General features: G+C 35.2%; 1 protein-coding gene across 2 annotated transcripts in view; it reads left to right on the top strand.

The window, feature by feature from the left end:
- The window catches only part of LOC149784961 (serine/threonine-protein kinase BRSK2-like), a 250696-nt gene that overhangs the window by 117629 nt on the left and 111820 nt on the right, over positions 1-21247 (top strand). For both annotated transcript variants that reach the window (XM_089978615.1, XM_089978614.1), the window contains exon 7: positions 17960-18028. In XM_089978615.1, coding sequence (XP_089834741.1) covers positions 17960-18028 — 69 coding nt within the window. The remainder of the gene's footprint in view (positions 1-17959; positions 18029-21247) is intronic.

Genomic DNA, 21247 nt, shown 5'->3' with positions numbered 1-21247 from the left:
TTCAGTGGTTGGGTGTGTTTATATGTATTTTTGCATGCTTGAGTGGTAGGGTGAAACAATACACCTGTGTTGCATATCGATACAATTCATGATATGCAGTCTGCGATACGATACATATCAATACACATATGAACTTGATGGTCTTTCCATCTTTGGAAGGTAGATGGTGCCCTTTCATATAGACATTCTGGTCTATTTCCATATGAAAAATGACAGACATATCATATATTTATATGCAGTTCTCATCGATGAGAATATAACAACAATACTTTCAAACAGACTACATGTTGGTTGCAATGAGTTTTATCCAACGTTTTAGGCCATTTAATGGTGGATCCATTTAACTCCCTTTGTTTTATACAATATGAATGATTTGAAAACATCTTATTACCAATACCTTGTCTCAGTTACACTTGGAAGACATTACAGTGTAATCTTTAAAACAGAAGAAATAATGCAATTTTCTCGTGAAAAGAAAATCTCATCTAGAACAAATCCGGGCATGGGAATAAGGTTGAATACTAACAAAATTGATCACATTTTACTTCCTGCAGATGCAAAAGACTGCTGAAGCCACAAGTACTTGTATTTGTTAGCGAAGAAGGAAAACTATTAACTACACCCAGCCCTATTCTACATTTTGTTAAAAAACTTACACAAGGTGATTCACTTGAGCAGTTTGAAATCTGCATCATCGATCATTCTATGCTAATTTCATGTTTTCTATTAGTGCCTTCATTCATTAGTTAAATATCTCTTCATACAAAAAGAGAAATTACAGATTTGTTCCTCATGTGCAGTTTAAGGAGAGACAGTGACAGGATTTTAACTTAAGGGACCCCCCCCCATTATCAAAGAAAAAAGAAAGGGGGAAGAAGAACAGTCATTGGTCAATATTTATCTAAACTTCAGTATCTGTTTTTCTTTCTTCCTGCTTCACTAACTGAGAGCTCTACTATAATCAAATTCTTTGATTATATGTCACCTCTAGTTAAGTAAGCATTAATCGGTTTATTATCTCAGAGCATACTCTGCTCCTTTTCTTTGTATCAATATTGTTCTTTGCTTCTTTCTGAGGGGGCATGTACAATATACATAGCTAGCTTTTTCAGGTTTAATATGTTGAGAAACTGATCTTTGTGACCGTTATGTACAATTTTCCAGAGATTGCAGATATTATCTTTTGGATACATCTGCTCCAGAATAGGATTTTTCGCTGACAAACTTCCTTTGTTAAATCTGTAGTTTACTGACAACTATGCCAGATATCTTATCTGTTCCATAACCTGGACTAGAAAAGCAATAACCACAAATGAGAATTCAGTGTAACATATTTCACCATGCTACACACCTGTAGTGTAGCTTTCAAATCGACCAAAGGAGTCAAGATACAATTTAAAGTAGAAACTTCATGTGAAAGTGGTTATTAAATGATGAGTAAAGTGCTTTAGGATACACATTGAACGCATTTGGAATGAATAGTATATGCAGGGGTGTAGAGAGTGATCACTGGCCCTGGGGTAAGAAACATCTGAGCCTCTCCTAGTTCTTGTTCTAGCAAAAAAAAAATTCTTTATAAAATTAAAAAATATGCCCAGAGATATTACTCCAGCCCCCCCACCCTCTTGTCAGCCCCAAGTATTGTCAGGCCAGATTACGAACCATATCATGTTAACTTCTAGACGGCGAGTAGGTATTCTGAAATAGTCTTTTTTGTCTTTACTATAATAAACACGAGTGCCTGTCATTGCAAATGCTGTTTCAGATGGATTGTAATTGTACAGAATAACAAGGTAACTAATAATAATTATTCATGACTGCTGAAGACTAAACAAACATGCATACAGTATCATTTTATATCGATTCTCCATCTCTTGTATCGATATGTGTATTGTTTGAGCAAAAGTATCGCTATATCGACGAATCATTTCACCCCTTTTGAGTGGTTGAGTGTTACGTTTGTGTGTGTATTTTTGCATGGATGTGTATTTTGTGTGTTTGAATGGTTGTATGTGTGCATATATGTATTCTTTTATGTATATATGTATTTTTCCATGTTTGAGTGATTGTTTTAAATTCTGGCCTAAGACTGGTTGGTGATGTGAAGTTGGTCAATCTTAAGACAGGTATGACCACAGATCCCATTTCAAGATTCTATGAAAGAATTATATATATCTTATGCATCACTGTAAGGCAGTCTGATTACACCACTGTCTCATTTCAATGCACCTGGATAACATGGAGTTGATCAATGAAAATGTTTGTAAATGCTGACAGGTAGCAACATTACATGAAATAAATGACAATTAAAGAAGCCTTGGGCATTTTGTGTTTTATATTTTAATTGGATTCTAACTTAATCATCATAAATGTGATATGCCCTCATCTGTTAAATGTGAAAGGAGTTAAATGACTGTCTCATCAATGCCAGTGAGTATTTCTGTGAGAATCTAATTAAGTGCTTACTTGGTTGCTAAGGTGGCTTTATTTTGATAGCTGAATTTAATGGTCCTTTGACATGATGACACGAGTTAATGAGATTAGTTGTCTCCAGCCAGTTACGATATATTAAAGTTTCCATCATCAGAGTAACACCCAGCTGTAGATAGTGTTATTTCATATTAAAATCACACTCTGTTGACAACTTGGAGTTTTGTCTTTGGCTAATTTATGTGTTCTTTAAACTAAGCAGTTATATATTTGAAAACAGTATGCAAGTTCTAAGAAAGTGTATGTGTTTTGCTTTGTTTTTCTGTCTTTTCTGGTCATATTTTTTGTTATTTAAAAAATCCAGATTTGCTGTTCCTGGTCATTGCAACATGTCACTTGTATTTATCAGTACAAAGAACATCAAGTTTTACAAAGAACACAGAGTTTTAATCAGTCATCTCCACTTGTTATCAATGAACAAGTCATGACAATTAAGATTACTATCTTGAAGAATTACCTAGTGTAACCAGTTGATATTTAGATTCGATGGTTTATGATTTAAGAGATGTCATAACATTTGGAAGATTGGTTTGTATCATCAAGATCTTATACTACAAGAATAATGAAAACGATGTGTGCATATTAATGATCTGATCATGCATACGATTGGCTTAGCTTGTTAGTTATCTGGCCAGGCTAGCTGAGATTAAGTTATGCCTTTTTGTCCATCATATATCTTCACTCTGTCATCTGTCTCTCAACGACAACTTGTTACCACTCTTGACTTCATGATTCTGTTCTGTCAAACTTGGAATGTGGGCTTATATCATCAAATTTGAGACAAGTTCAGTAATGAGCAAGATTGATTCATATTAATGAGTTAGCATTGCTTCTTATTGGCTGAACTTGTCACCATTCTGGAGACCATATTTTCGACCTGATTTTGAACAAACTTGGAAAATGTGCTAATATCATTGGGATCTTGGATGTGTTAAGCAATAAGCAAGACCCATGCATATTATGGTTGCATTTTGAGAGAGCCATCTGACATTTTCCCACCCCATACTGTCACCCTAAATTTAATAGATCTCTATATATTGATCTCAGTTGGGGGAAAGAGATAAATAAAATGATCTCAATTGGGGGAAAGAGATAAATAATATGATCTCAATTATGAGAAGGAGATAAATAAGATGAACTCAATGGGTGGGGGTAAGATATAACAAAATATGTCCCTAGACACTTAATGTTTCAACACTGTATGGGTGATCTTCCATTTGATTGACAGAGATTGGTACTATTCTGAAGCCATTGTTTATTGAATATTGAATATATGTGTATATTTATCTTGGACAAGTTTGATAAAAAATGAAATCAATGGGTATTAATGAGGCCATCATGCATCTGATTGGCTGAGCCTGCTACCTGTCTGGGAGTCATACTTCAGGTCTGACTTTGATGAATCTTGAAATATAAACTTAGTACCGAAGTTGATTGTAAAAGACTTGGATAGTGTCACATCACACATGTTCTTTGTTCACGTTCTTAACAGATTCGGCCCTGATCCCATCTGTAGGCGTGATGAGGCTGTACCCTACTTCAAAGCCCTGCAGTATCAAGGCCATTTAAGATAGACCAACGTGGTTGTTATTGAAAAAAAGCAGACAGATGTAGCTCTAAAATGATATTAAATAATCTGGAAGTTCTAGTTGCACTACAAAATACAGAGAGATAAAGCTCATTTTTTGGACCCGGTTTTTTTTCACCCAAAATTCGCTCGAGATCGGAATGCGATTTTGTGTCCGGATTTTAGACCTTTTGGCCTCAGATCTAAGCCATACCAGTCTTAACTGTACACAGACAGGTGAACCTTTGCAAAAACTAGGATAAGGTGGGCATTTGGAATAAATTGCGGTCTCCATGCGAAAATGATGGGTCTATTAAGCAAAAAAAAAAAAAGAACTCCAACTTTTACCCTTCTGCTCATGCGCAAGCAAAATAACCAATGGAAGTTGATGTTTCTAATACAACTAGGCATTATTCTCATGGATAATCTGTTGAAAATCGCTGTATTATGATGTATTCAGAAATAGCACCCCAAATGTCGTTCCTATGCACATTTCAGGCAAAAACGACAAAAACCTCTGGGGCCGAATGAGTTAACAAAGAAAACAGTTTTACATCTGATACAGTGGAACATGCTATGAATCACAAGCTGTTATGTTCCAGTACACATGACTGGTTAATTTTTAGAATATTGTCATTTGCTTTCACATTATATAGTCTCAATGTGTAGGGAACTGAAAAATGGCAGAAAACATCGATAATATGTTTGCATGAAAGTGGAGTTGGACCTTCTGAAACTGCTTGATTGCTTGTTTTACCCTCAGCTGCTGTATATCAATTACATCATTGAGAGATTTTATCAGAATGGATCAATGTAAAACAGTGAGATTTGTTCCAGCATTTTCATATGGTTCAAGAAACACATGCATAAGTTCGATATTATTACATTTCTCAAAAAAAATTATTTCAAGGAAATTGTATGAGGAAGGCTTTAGTGGCAGGCAGTTAGGAAGAAAATGCAAACTGAAGAAGCAAGAATGCATCAGATTGGATGCTGGATTCAAATTTTAGGGTGGATAGCTGTTTTCATGTGTCATAAAAGGGCAGAGATGGTGGAAAATAGGGAGAATTGAGTGTAAAGCGGTCAGATTTTATAATGTTAAGAAAAGTCACTTCATCACAGGTATTTTACTGAACCTTTGTGCCAAGTAATATGAAAGGAAGAAGTGAAGTTTATGAAATTTGTTATTTGATACAGCAAAGTTGTTGTATGACTTTCTTTTTTCAAAAAGACAGTAGCTTTAAATACAGGTTACTTTTTTTTACTGGATAACAGGTTTAAAGGTATTCTGTTCTTTTTTTTTAATAGTAAAGTATTAAATTAGTTACTTTTACTAGTAACCAGTCTAAAAATATCCACTGACTAATAATTTCCCTGAATGCATGGAATTGAAAATTGCTTCCAAAAGTTTTATGCATAAGTTTTTTGGCATGAATCTCGTAGATTGAAATGTAATATCAAACATAAATCATAATTAAATTAACACAGAAGTTGATCATAAAACATGAAAAAATACTATGTTGAAACTTTTTTTATTTTGCACTTTTGATCTGAATAAGACAAAAGTGTTTATGTAGTATTTATGCAGTACTCCGAATATGAAAATATTCAATGGCTAAAAGGGGGGTTGGGATGAAGAGATCACCTCAGTAAAAGAAATCAGCAATTATGCTAGGACATTAGAGCAGGGTCGAAGGAAGGCATTCAACAATATTGATGGTTAAGTATTGTATAATTAAAATTGCTCCCCCTGCTACAAAAATAACATTTTAATAGCGGCAGTGACTTAACCTGAAAATGTCAGTTGGGTAGGCTGATGTGTTAAACTGATGAAAACCAGAAAAATGGAATGTACTCACCATTAAGCAAGAGATCCACTTTTTTAGAATGTTGATGTATCTCTGGGCCACATGTTGTGTTGCAACAGTGAGTCCCAGCAAAACAATGCAGCACTCTGGTATGCTAACAAGTGGAGAAGGAAAGAGGAGAAACTAGTATGGTATCACAAAAATGCTGCCTTCATGACATCCTGCAAGGAAGACTGATTTAGACAGGCCCATAAGGAAGCAACAGCTTGAACCCCATGTGGTTTTCATTTAATAAAAGTGAGGTCTTGATCAATAAGGGAACTCGTTCGGTTGTGGTCACATTCCACCATGAGATACTGCACTTTGAGGAGTGATGATGAACTTGGCTCTGACACATGTCACCTGACCAGCAATATGTTGATGATCCTTCAAATCTTGAGAAGCCGTGTTAGGGTCGAGTCCTTGAAAGAGACTCTTGGCTTCCAAAAAAGCAGACCTTTGAATGGCTTTACTATGGTTCATTAAGACCTTTGAGAAGCCCAGTGCAGTGTCAAGGTGAATGTGTATAGGTTCTGCTAATAAGGCCGTTGCAACAGAAAATGAATGCCAGGATGTCTTGGCTACAGTGTAATATGGCTGGGTTCAGAGCATCCTCCTGCAGCATACTAAACAAAATATCAAAGATATGATCAGCAAGAGAGGCTGCATATGTGGTGATGGCAAGCCAGACTTTCTCTTCATTGGCTTTGATTGATTTAATTGTCCAGGGTCCAGTTGTAATACACACTTGGGATGCATCTGCTTACAATTGGGGAAGTTTAATGGATAACTTTGGGAAATGGGGGAAAATGTACCAGGTAATTTGAGGCAGAAACCAGAAGAAGGAGGACGAGACCACCCCCTACACTGTAAAGCAAAGTCTTGGCCTGTGGAGAACGTTGTGATATTTCCTTGATCATTGAAGAATGAGGAAGAAGCAGGTGATCTAAGTAGGGCTCTATGTGTTGAGGCTGAAGATGAGACCACTTGTCTTTCCTGGGTGATGCTATGCTTCCAGCTGTCTGGTGGATGCCACCTGGAAAGGAGGTGACATCATCACCTCTACTCAGTGTTCAAGGTCAAGAAGTCCACAAGGGCATAAGGGACAATTACACTGAAGTGCATGGCCCCACATCCTGTACGGATTCATTGGGATAATAGGAAAGGGGAGTATATCGATCTGATTCCATTCCCTTTTCTGAACCCCACTTGACAGACTCCCAATTCATTACATGATATGTTGGTAGAGGGGTGTCTCTTTTATATCCCTATTCCTGTACTGTGAGGCCTCTGACTCCAGTCCATTGTAACGTCGATGACCAGTGTGGTCTGATTGGTCAACAGGACAAAGTCTCCAGTACCTGGTCATTATACATTGATCAGTCACTTTGACAAAATGACCAGTGACCAGTCATCAGATATTGACCAGTAACTGGACTGATAACTGGTCACTGATTGGTTACTAGACATTCACCATTGATCAGACTGGTCCGGCAACATATCTGAGCCCAAGTTTGTCTTCATCACTCCTTAAGGTATGGTACTGATCCTTTGTCTCGGAAGAGTGTGACACTGTACCCATAGACGAGTGGTATGCTTCCTTTCTCATGGAAGACAGTAACAAACTACACTGAGTCAAGTGGTGCTCTTCCTAACCCTGTTATGAGTCCATGTTCTTAAAATAGGTAACAGAAAAGAGTGAAAAGCAACAAGCTTTGTAAAAAAAAATTTTTTATTTCTTTAGAATACAAAATGAAAATGAAATTAAAGAACTTAAGGTATTGTGAATTAAATCCCAGAATAAACCTAGAATTGCAGACACAAGTCCTAATAATAAATGTTCTGTATAAACTTTATTGGTAATGCTAATAAAGTCCAACACTGACAGTGTAGATGTACCTATGGATGCCAGTATTATGTAGCTGTACTAACACTGTTTTGTTGAAACACATTAATATAATTCCATGTTAGAATTCACTATAAATCCCAGAGAATGTCTCTGTCCTAAAATATTACTTTTTATGAATACTGTGTATTTCCAGAAAAAAAATCACAGAATTAAATAATTTGAAGAAATAAATTCCAGCCCAGAATGAACTACTGGACACAACAATAATACAGATTGATGCTACTAGATCTTAAAGCAGGAATGAATAATCTTAACAGTGACAAGATTGCATAGTCCTCTACTTGACCTTAGGTCACAATTAGCAATTTCTTTTTAAAAAAATTGTTACCTAATTGAAAATAACATTCTAGAAACTTCTTAACTCATTTGGCCCTGAAGGTTTTTGTAATTTTCGCCTGAAATGCGAGCAGGAAAGACGTTTTGGGGACTATTTCTGAACACATCCTAATACATCGACTTTCAACAGATTTTCCATTAGACTAATGCCTATTTGTATTAGAAACATTGTTTTCCATTGGTTATTCTGCTTGCGCATGAGCAGAAGGGTAAAAGTTGGAGTTCTTTTTTTCTTTTTTTTTCTTCTTCTTTTTTTTGCTTAATGGACCCATCATTTTCGTATGGAGACCACTCTTTATTCCAAATGCCCACCTTATCCAAGTTTTTGCAAAGGTTCACCTGTCTGTGTATAGTTCAGACCAGTCTGTTTTAGATCTGAGGCCAAAAGGTCTAAATTCCGGACACAAAATTGGATTCTGACCACGAGCAAATTTTGGGTGAAGAAAAAAAATGGGTCCAAAAAATTAAGTTTTTCCATTTGTATTTTGTAGTGCAGCTAGAACTTCCAGATTATTTGGTATCATTTTAGAGCTATATCTGTCTGCTTTTTTGTAATACCACCACTTTGGTGTTTCTTAAATGACCTTGATGCTGCAGAGCTTGGAAGTAAGGTACAGCCTCATCACACCTATAGGCGGCATTGGGTCTGAATGAGTTAATGTTTACAAAATAAAATGTTACATATAATTAGAAAGTTTGTTACTAAAATTGTAATATATAACTTGGACTATGTCAATTACTCCAGGCAAAGTGTAGGAGAATTCCAGTAGCCTAGACCCAGACCCAAATATGTTTACTTCTATTAATGATCCTGATATTAAACCCATGCATATAGAGAATATTTTATCTATGTATTAGTTGTAACTTCATTCCTTGCAGAAGACAGCATCACACTGCTATGAACATGAGAGGTGCTCGACTTCTCCCTGTGGGGCGAAGTAATCTACTCCTCAAATTTTCATTCCCTTGTATAGGAAGGGCCTTATCCATCTTCAGAGAGACTGTTCCCATAGGTTGCTGGGACCCAGGATTGTTTTTCATGAGGCTCTGTAAGAGAAAAACTTGAAAATTCAGACAATGAGGGGATTGATTTTTCCTTAGCCCCCTTTACATACATCAGGATTTGGCTAGATTCCAAACTTCTTTGGTCTATTTTGCGCAAAAGATGCATTGATTCTTACCTGTGCACTTGGAACATGTGCAGGAGTGTCCCAAGAGCCCTTCTTGTGGCCACACTTTCCCTCAGACTGTCCCGACATTGTTCTCTAAGTAAAAAGACAGTTTTTCAAAACAAACCAAAAAAAATTTAATAATGCTGTATTATTTTCACATATTTGTTTATACCGTGCTTTATACATCTCTGTGTATTTGCACAAGATAGACAATTGTTCTCTCTGGATAAAACATTATTTTAAAAGAGAACAGTAATAATAATATTGTATTATTTTTGTACATGAAACTGGCCTGTGTTTATATATTGCATGCTATATACACCCCAGCATATTTGTAAAAATGTAAGCAATGATTCACTGAGGAATATCTGCCTTCTCACTCCTAATTTTTTAATAATAAAGACATTGAGTTTTTACCTTTATAGTTATCTAGGAGAAATGCAAATACACACAATAACAAAGCAATGTGACACATGCTATGTTTAAATGCAGTAATGAAAGAAGAAAAAACAACAGAATAGATGTTTAATCAAATATTTAGTAAAGGGAATTATGAATTCCTATTAATTTTAATTGGGCCTATGTTGCAGTACCGACAAGACTTACACCATCAACCTAATGTATTTTGACAGTAAGAGGGATATAAACTATCCCCTTAAATGTGGGATAAAGTCCGGTAACCTGAGATGTATAAATGTGGGATACATTGCAGTAACCTGAGATGTATAAATGTGCGATACAGTGTGGTAACCTGAGATGTATAAATGTGGGATACAGTGTGGTAACCTGAGATGTATAAATGTGGGATACAGTGTGGTAACCTGAGATGTATAAGTGTGGGATACAGTGTGGTAACCTGAGATGCATAAATGTGGGATACATTGCAGTAACCTGAGATGTATAAATGTGGGATACATTGCAGTAACCTGAGATGCATAAATGTGGGATACATTGCAGTAACCCGAGATGCATAAATGTGGGATACAGTGTGGTAACCTGAGATGTATAAATGTGGGATAAGTGCGGTAGCCCAAGAAGACCTTTCCAGAACTAAATACTGAAAAAGGGTTTGGATCTTTGGCATATAAACAGAAGACAAGACTGATTGATGTAACACTAGATGAAATATTGTTGAAGGGAGAACCAATCATGGTTTAAATTTGTAACAGGCAATTTTTCTCTGGTCATGTTACAAACGACACAATCATTAACATGGCATCCTTTTGCAAATGATGACTGTTTGTGAACATGTGTGCGATTTGCACAAGTGGAGCATGTCTTATTGACAATTTTCCATTCAGTGGGAGGATGTTTTCACATTGTATGGATGATATTTCTGGACATGAAAAAATAATAGCTGTGCTATAGAGATGGGTAAGATATTGCTGCCATTAAATTGTTTAATCTGTACCTATTTATGAGGTGATCTTGTACTTGATTCTGAGCTTGTTACCACTCAGGAGAATGAATTTATTTGGGATTATGCTCAGATATTAAATAAGTTTATATTTTCATGGTCTTTGACAGAAGTGAGACGTGTACATATTAATGACATGATCTTCCATCAGATTGACTGAGCTTGTTACTTCTCTAGAGGGGGCCTCAGGTGGCAGAGTGGTCACCTTGACAGATCAATGATATCACACCTCTGTGTGCGTTCAAGTCTCAGGCTCAGTCTGGGTTGGAATGTGAACAAGCTTGCCAGGAGCTTTCTCTGGTCACTGGAATTTTTACAGGTTCTTCCTTCACCAGATATAATGGCTACCGTGTATAGCCTATCTTGCACTAAGTATAGCATTAAACCAAAAATAGTAGCAGCCACAACTTCTCTCTCTCTCTCTCTCTCTCACTCTCTCTCGAGTTTATTTCTAATTTGATTTGTTAAAACACAAGTTTTTATCATAAGTATTTTGGATGAGTTTGATTATGAGCTCTTGATAAAATAGTTAAAACTGACTTGATATAAAGGTTTGGTGATAGTGTACATTTAATTGTGTTCTTACAATACTACATAAGCTTGTTTAGTGAAATGGTCAGCTAGTAAGTTATTTGATCAGGTGAATGACATTAGCTTCACTTGGACCTCTTGTTTTTAAGTTACTCTGACACAGATACATGTACTTCACTGTATTGTAATGAAGGAAGATTTTGATGCCTGTATGTGAGACTTGTTGAGCTGCTACCATGTTCAGTGCAAGTTGTTTAAATGTAACATCATTTTCATCCATCATTAAAATAGGGTTCACGATAGAGGAGGTTCAGGCAGAATAATCCCACCATTCCTCTTATTTTGTCCAATTAGGCAGAAATGTAATATAGACTTTGCCTTCAGTTATCTTTCTTTTGTTCAATGAGCAATGTAGAACCTTTGACCATAGTGTTTCATGCTTTCTCATAAAATTTTGTGTCAACGAAACAATTATTTATCTCTGCCATTGCATTTCAGAGATTTATGACAAAAATTCACACATGAAGCTTGAAGAAGAGAGTGAAATTCCATGCTTTTGTAGCCCAGTCACAAGCAAATTATTACTGTGTACTGTATGTACTTGCTTATACCATGAGTCCAACTGCAACTGCACAGACCTAGATCTGCTGCCTCATAATGCACTGGCAGATCTGGGTCTGTGCAGTTTGTTAGGAGTAATCAGTAGAACAATCAGCATAGACCCTGATCTGTAGGTGCTTTATCTTCATGCAGATCTGGATATTTGTTGTTTGCAGTTTGACTTAGCTAATCAGACGAGTACATATGGTAGGTATACAAATTGCTAGGAAAGGTCAACAAGTTTATTTTTTATTTTGTCCAGTAAAAATATGAAAAAGGTGTACCACAATATCTGTCACATGTTTTCACTAGTAACCTATTTTTGAGGTTACCATCTTTTGTAATAACAAGTTCTTAAAACAATTTTGCTGAATCAAAATAGGAAGAACTTTAGACTTTGTAAACTTTTATGAGTAATTTTTTAGCCTTCATATTATTTGTTTCATAAGTACAGTAAAACTGCTGTTTTAAATGACATTTGTAAAAATTCTAACTTTTGACCACTCACAACCATTGCACCCACTTTACCCTATTCTGGCATGAAAAAGATGTTACTTCACCCAGAAATATTAGTATATCATGTACCTGTAAAACTTACTTCATATTTTCCAAAATAAACTGTTTTTGAGTATTTAAAATGACTCTGTACTTCTTTGATGAAAAATTCTTTTTTTTTAGCTTACAGTCAATTGGATTCAACAGTCTATCACAAAATGACCTTTGTGTTGTTATACTTGTATAAATGTTTTTGTCTTTTGAATATTATTTCTGCAGTTTTATTTTAGTTTCACATTTCAGAAATCTGACATTTTTTAAGAGACTTAACATTTTTGTTTACTAATATTAAATGCATGACCTGATGACCTTTGCTATGAATTTATCATGCCATTCTTTTTTGTTTATGGTACTAGACATTCTTTGTATGCATATTTAGTACCAAATGTGCTTGATTAGAATTTTTACCAAAGCAAAATTTTACAATATTTTATAATTTTAAATCACTTTCATTTGACACAGATTCAAAGTGTTGTACTAATTGCACCATCCTTTCCAGATAAGACATCAGTGATATTTTAATTCCTTCTGTCTTCTATCTACCTTTATTTTCTGTGTCTTCATGTCTTTTTATGTTCCTGTCATTTACCCTTTTTCTCTACACGTAATTTAGAATTGGGTCTATAACTGACAGTATCTTGAAACATATGCTGTCGCTATGGAAATTGTTACATGTATTCATCCAAGGAGCCGACAGAGAGATCTTGAAACATATGCTATCGCTACGGAAATTGTTACATGTATTCATCCAAGGACCGACAGAGAGATCTTGTCCCAAGTCATGTCTAAAAAAAGGTCTTTTACATCATGGAAGGTCCTGTATAGTTTTAACATACGATTTTGTTGAAATTTTAGGAAATTTTTATAAAGGTAATGTCCCCTTTAGAGGGTTGGTGGTTTGGTGGTGAGGGGTAAGAGTGAAATGAAATGAAATTTTCACACTACTTGTTTGATGTGAAATGTTTTAATGATCATTCATGCCATTACAGGTGATTTTTAGTGTTGCATTGTTTAAGTTGTTATCGATTTTCCATGTTTCCTTGTGCAGTGACTTTTCCGTCTTAGAGTTTTGTTCAGCTTGCTTAGTTTTATTGAGAATGTGTCATTGTATTTGTGTTAAATGTGCATACCTTTGTGGTAGGACTTGTGAAACACTTTTATATCATGCACATTTTTTTTGTGGTAGGACTTGTGAAACACTTTTATATCATGCACATAGTTTTTGTGGTAGGACTTGTGAAACACTTTTATATCATGCACATACTTTTTGTGGTAGAACCTGTAAATATGTTTATATCTTATGCATGGTCTACTCTCAAGTAAACGTTTAGAATGATAAAATGATATGCTGTGTGGCTTATTTTTGAAAAACTGTACGATGTTGGTACTCACTGTCAAAGTTTGGCCTCAAGGAATCTCAGTAACATAAAATGTAAAAGGTCCATGCGTACAAATGCGTACAATTCACTCTTCTCCACAAAAATAACAGGAAATTCGGTAATTATTTTTAGCCCTCATTCATTAGCTTAAATAGGATGTTCCAGCACACATAATGCATGTGTGTGTGATTTGGATTTTTAATGTGGCTTTAACAATTTTTCAGTCATATCGCTGTGATGTCTGCAGTGTGACAGTTTATATTGATGTCTCACACTAGGGCATCATGCAACAGACATATAGAGTGATGTCCCACCCAGTCACATTATCCTGACACCAGGCCGACCAGTCCTAATGCTAACCTCTTAATGCTGAGCGCCAAGCAAGGCAGCAGTTTGTACCATTTTTGTAAGTCTCTGGTATGACTTGGCTTGGGATCGAACCCAAAACCTCCCGCATCCAAGGCAGGCGCTTTAACCACTAGGTCACCGGAGCGTTCCCACTATTGCACAATGTGCTGGCAGATCTGGGTCTGTGCAGTTTGTAAGGAGTAATCAGTAGAACAAACAACATAGACCCTGAGCCGCAGGAGGATTATTCTACAGCAGATCAGGATCTATGTTGTTTCCATTTGGACTCTACTTTTACACGATGGTAAACAGTTTTGTGTAGATTGCAACAAATGCATGACAGACTATTTATGACAGCTGTATGAAATAATGTGAATTAGTTTGAATTTATTTACCATGAATAGTTGTTTGCTTGCAATTGAATTTCTCTTTTTTTTAATGATTGTAATTTTGATTATTAGTCCGATACAGGATGATCGAATTCTATGTTGATTAACTGGTCCAAACCCAGTTTTATGAATGGAAAGATCTTATAGTCCTCTTTAGATGAAAATTAAACTTATAAAATTATAGTAAAAGTTATAAATTATAGTAAAAGTAACTTTTAATAAAAGCAAGTCATTTTACTTGCTGAAATAGCATCAGTTTTATGCCAAGTCACTTTTTAAAATGCATGTTAATCTAAGCATCCTATTGTATATTCTATAAATTTTAGCCCAACTGGCTCTGGACCAGAAAAGCATATGGGATGGTTCGTCATCCAGCATCCATGCATTGCCCATCAATTAGCACAAGCTTGTTACTTCTAATCTTGGTCTAGCTGGTCTTAAATGAAGATGGTTAACCTTGGACATCCAATATGGCCACCATGGCAGCCATCTTGAAAACCTTATCGTTTCATAAGAATGAATGATCATACTATCAGAGGATTTTCGCCATATGACTGTCTATGGTGTCTGGTTTTCCCTAAATGAAAATGGTGCCGATCTGCGAGCCGTTATGACCACTGCAGTGGCCATCTTGAAAATCATACCTCTTTTTGAACAGATGGTCCTCTCGACAAAGGGTTTCAGTAAAAGATTTATCTAGTTGGGCTTAAATAAAAAAACTGATTTGAAAACTAATATATCTGTCATGGTGGCCTTCTTGAAAATCTTGTTCTTGCTACTTCTTCTGAATGAATTGTCATATTGACATTGGATTTTCACTGATTTTTGACTTGTCAGGTGTATCTGGTCCTATCTCATTTTAATATGGCATCAGCTGTGACCTTCTTGATGATCTTGTTATGGCTGCTAAATGGATTCCAGTAGTCATAGGGATGTGGAATTTTCACTGCAAGACTTCTCTTGATGTTTGGCTGGTCCTAAATGAAGATGGTAGCCATATTTTGATATTGCTGTTTCTCGCAATGATGGTCATATTTGAAATGGATTTTTTGCTGAAAGACTTTAAATAATGTCAACATGGTTCTAATAAAAATGGTGTTGATCTGACATCTTATAGGTAGTAGGTCCTAAATGACAATGGTGCAGATCATACCTTCAGTATGGTATGAGTGATGCAAACCTTGTTATAGCAACTTCTAATGAAAAGATGGTCATATAAATACAAGCCTTAAACCAAACAGCATTTTATGATATCCAGTTGTTTGTGAATAAAATGATGTGGATCAGACCTCCAATGTGATCCTTGTGGTGCCCATCTTTAGACTCTTTTTATGATTTCTTTTTAAGGGATTTTCGTATTGACGTGTTTTTTTCAATGAAAGACTTTATGCGATATGTAGTTGTTCCTAACCTAAAAGAAAACCAATGTGATCTCCCAAAATTAGACAAATGTTGTAATAGCTGATTCTCAACAAGTGGCCAAAACTGACATTTAAAAAACCCCCACAAAATAAGCCATTCATTTCTTGCAGTATATATTTTTATTAAAAATATGTTGATCCAAAATGTCTTCCATGATATATACCAAAGTCTTCATATAGCTAACTCTGCTAGTGTTTCCAGTAAAATATGTTAGAAATATGTAGCTGGTTTTGAGTGATAATGGTGCTTATCAGACCTCTAACATTGCTCTATAGTGGTCATTTAAAACTTAATGCCATCACTCTTGAATGAATGGTGGCATTGATTTCGGTATTGTTTTTATTTTGTACTAAATACTTCTTGCAATATTTCATTGGTAAATAGCGCAGATCTGATTGCAAGCATGTCTGCACTTTTGTGATAGAGTCTTGCATGCATTTTTGTATACCATTGAGCTTATGAGCACAGTGACTTGTACATATGCAAATAAATTTTGACCACATCAAGGTGAAGAATTCTGATATAAAAGTATATTATTTTGTTGGTGTGTGTGGGAGACATAGCAGGATTTTTCTAGGAATGAATTCCTCATTTTATGTTGAGAATATGATACTTTTTATATGGTCTGGGAAACAAAAATCACATTAGTATTAAAAGACAATGCAGCAATATGCTCTTTACTTTTTCTATAATGTTTCAATATGTGTTAATTTGCATTTACAATCTGACATATGTTAACCTTCTCAGGTGAGTGATATCGGGCCTACCTGCGTCTCTTTTTATGAATTAAAGGTATTTCAGACATTACAGGTAATACAGTCTTTTACTCATAATTAGCTGCATGCATTGTAAATACAGGTAGATAAATACTTTCTCCTATTGGTCCTGAATGAAAATGGTACAGCATGTACATCCAATATGGCTGCCACAGTTGCCATATTGAGAATCTTGTTATCATGACTTCACTTGAATAAATAGTTACATCAGCATGGGTTTTTCATTGAAAGATTTTAAATGTCTAGTTGGACACAGATAAAAGTAGTGCCAATGAGACCAACAAAATGGCTGCCATGATGGGAATCTCGAAAATCTTGTTATCACTGCTTCACCAAGATGGCCGGTTACATATCAAGATTGTGCTTTCACTAGAAGACCTTTTATAATGTCAGGTGGGTCCTCAGTAGAAATAGTGCTAATCTGATATCCAACTTGACCACCATGGCAGCCATCTTTACAATAGTGTTACTCCTCCAAGTCCTCTCAGCATGGGATTTTCACCAGAAGACTTAAGATGCTTTATTGGTCCTAAATTTGTGTTGATCTGACATCCAATATCTCCACCATGGTGGCCATCTTGAAAATTGTGTTACTCTTCAATAAAAAAAATCATGTCATTTTCATCAAAAGAGTTCTTTTAGGATCTAGTTAATCTGAAATGAAATTGAAGACCAGAATATGGCCATCGTCATGGCCATCTTGAAACTAGTATTGCTACTTTTCCGAACGGATGGTTTTGTCAAAATGGGATTTTCATCTGTAGACTTCTTATGATAATCAAGTTGGTCCTAAATAAAAATAGTGCTGATCATACATCCAATATGGCTGCCTCACTGGCTGTTTTGAAAATCTTGCTGTCACTTCTTCCCCGGAATTGATGGTCATATTAACATGGAGTTTTCACCAGAAGACTTCTAAAGATGGCTGTCTGGTCCTAAGCACATCCAGTATGTCCACCACAGAAGTTAATTTGAAAAAATCTGAAGAATGTCATACTGTTTCAGCATTCAGCCATTAAAAGGAAGAAATGGTCTTCAATTCCTAGAAATCCTTTTAAGCCAGTAGAGCATCAGACTCTTTGAGGGATTCTTGTTGAATAAATTCACCCTCATGATGATGAGTATTGGAAGTAAATTTTAGTATGTATGTTCCAATAAAAACTGGTAACTCCTTTGACACAGTGATATAACGATGATTTGATTGATTTAATTATTTTGCAGGGAGAAAAATATGATGGAAGGAAGGCTGATGTGTGGAGCTGTGGAGTAATTTTATATGCATTATTAGTAGTAAGTATAAATAGAAATGTTGTAACTGCATTTATTTTAATTTAGGCACCACCACAAAGTTGGCACCTATTCTTTTGAACGTGTTGACATTTCCATTAATATAGACACTGTTAAAATTAAATATGTCAGAATATTCTGGTTAAAAACATAAAATGTATAAAAGATGCAGCAGGTGATTTGCCTGCAGAATGCTTATGATGACCTGTTGTCAGTAGGCTTGTCTTGTGTTAATTCTTTTCATATAATTAATATGGATGATCTTTATACCAAAATTTGACATCACTAGGAGAAAGCCCAATTAAGTTGATGAAAATTAGGCATGCTGCACATTGTATAATGCGTCAGGTTGATTAATGAGTAATGCTGAAGAAAACAGTTGGTTGAATTAGATAATATACCTTCAGAAAAGGTTCAGTGACAGAACATTTTCTGAGTAACATTATATTGGGAAGAAACATCATCACTGTCTAGTTTGTAAACCATTCCAGTTTCTCATCATTGTAGAGTCTACAAGAAGAATGTACAATTGAACAGAATTTGACCAGACTGAACAGAAAGCTTCCTGACATGAAGACTTTTAAATTTGGTGCAAATGATGTTGATCCATCATCATATATGGTCACCATTACTTAAATAGACACTTTGAAGACCTTGAACACTTATACATATGATGCTGATCCACTATCTTATAATAAAAGCAAGTTTTAAAAATCATTAAATGGCTTTTTCTCAAAAAATGCCAGACTTTCTGACTAAATTTGACAGAAAACAGCTGGCATAGAGAGCTTTAAAGTTTATATAGTATTGGCTACCATTATTAAAAATAGAAAGAAAAAACAGAAATTGACCAAATTTGACAGAAAATGTCTGGTAAAACTTCTGGTAAGAAGGTGTTTCAAATTTGCACAAATTATGCCAATTTTCCATCAGATATGGCCACTGTTACTAAAAATGGAAAATATTTAAAATGACTTCTCAATAGAATTTGACCAAATGCCATTCCAGCGTGAAATATGTTTATACAAATGATGCTGATCTGTCATTTTAGGATCAAAGATGTTTATATTTATACAAATGATGTGGATTTGTCTTCTAGAATGAAAGATATTCATATTTATACAAATTATGCCTATTTGTCATTAAATGTGGCTGCTGTTACTAAAAACAGAGAAACCATTAATTAGTTCTTCTAAAAAAACAACAACAACTTAACAGACTTTGATCAAATTTGACAGAAAGAATCCTGAATTAAATACCTTTCAGATTTGTACAAATGGTTGTGTTCCATCATCACAGCCTTTACTTGATATGGACAAATATTTAGACAGCTTGATCTCATAAGACTGTTGTACATAATTTGACCAACCTGGACACAAAAGCATTGTTGCATCTAAGCTTTTCAATACTTGACAAATGATGTTGATATTCCATCAGACATGGTAAGTTCATTTGTTTATTTGATATTTTAAAATACTGAAATATGAAAGTGATTCGTTTGGTACCTTCTATACTTGCTTATAGGACCAGTCCAAATGCAAACTGCACAGATATACATCTACCATCACATACTGCACTGGAAGATCTGGGTCTGTGCACTTTGTTAGGAATAATCATTAGAACAGATAACATATATTCTGATCTACAGGCACATTATGCTATGGCAGATCAGGATCTTTGTTGTCTGCAGTTTGACTTGACTTATAATCAAGTCTACACAGTACTGTATTTCTAATCAAGTCTACACAGTACTGTATTTCTAATCAAGTCTACACAGTACTGTATTTCTAACCAAGTCTACACGGTACTGTATTTCTAACCAAGTCTACACAGTACTGTATTTCTAACCAAGTCTACACAGTACTGTATTTCTAACCAAGTCTACACAGTACTGTATTTCTAACCAAGTATCTTATCATGAAATCAAGAGTTGTTTAGACTTATAACCAGGTCTACACAGTACTGTATTTCTAACCAGGTATCTTATCATGAAATCAAGAGTTGTTTAGACTAACTGGAAATTTGCCTTTTTATCAGGTTGCTTTTTGCAAAGAAACACCTTAGAGCAGTTGATACCAACCATCATGACAATTCATTAATGACAAATGTTTTTTAATCCTCCTTCAAGTACTTAATTATCCTTGAGATGATCCCCTGTTTGAAGTACTCAGCATCTGGTTTGACAGGTATTGCTGTGATATTGTGGTGACAGGAAACTTGGATGGTATTGTTTTTATAAAATTCAACATTAGTTAGGTGATGATAAACAATAACTGGAAAAAAATCAAGTTCAGTAACTCAACTTTTGGTGTTAAAATCAAAGTAATGTAGATGCAATTTTAGTATAAAATGTTTGTGTTTTTCGTAACAAGTAATTTAATAATGGGTCAACAAATGATAGAGACGCAGGTGTTCTAGTCTGATGATGGATTATTACAGAAAATGTGAGTGTTCTGAAGGATTTAATTTTGAGTGAAAAGAAAAGGAATTTTACTTATCATCCACATACAAATGTCTTTGTAAATGTATTAATTACTAGTGAGTGGCCGAAAATCCAAAGAAAGATAGATTACGAGATAATGCCTCATTCATTTGATCTCTGTTACCAGAAATGTCAACAACAAAAAAGCGGATATCTCACAACATGCAGTATTCATGCTAGATGTCAAGATAGGCGGATTATGGTATAACAATGCCCTGTTTACATGGTTTGTCAGTATGGACAAAGAATTTGTTTATGTAATAATTGATAAATTTTAGCACATTTTATATCCAGTTTGCAGCTTCCTTTCATGGGGCGTCTGAATTTCTCCACTCCAAACCAATGGTTGTAAATAGATTACCTTTCAAGCACTGATTGTTATGAAAACACGTTCAGCAAATGGGAAAAAATCAGTCTCAGTCATGCAATACAATTATTTGATGCTGCCGCCACAGTAAGAAATGGGCATTTGTTTGGTTCTCCAACGCCATCCTTTAGCGGTGACTTTAATAACGCATGCACCCTTCATCAAAGAAAGCCAACTACAGTCTTCAGTAAAAAAAAAAAAAACTTTTCTTCAAAGGAAGTCAGTACCAAACTGAAATAAAAGTAATGGAATCTCATGGATTTTTGCATTTTCCAACATGACTGGAACACGTTAACTGTGCTGTGAAAGTTTCCTTTTTGTAGCGAAAAAGTTTATGGTTATGAACGATACCAACGGCGGCTTAAAATGCAAG

This window comes from Sinohyriopsis cumingii, chromosome 13 (assembly GCF_028554795.1).
Source record: "Sinohyriopsis cumingii isolate HCF-2022 chromosome 13, ASM2855479v2, whole genome shotgun sequence".
Lineage (NCBI taxonomy): Eukaryota > Metazoa > Mollusca > Bivalvia > Unionida > Unionidae > Sinohyriopsis > Sinohyriopsis cumingii.
This window is presented reverse-complemented; position numbering and strand designations above follow the sequence as displayed.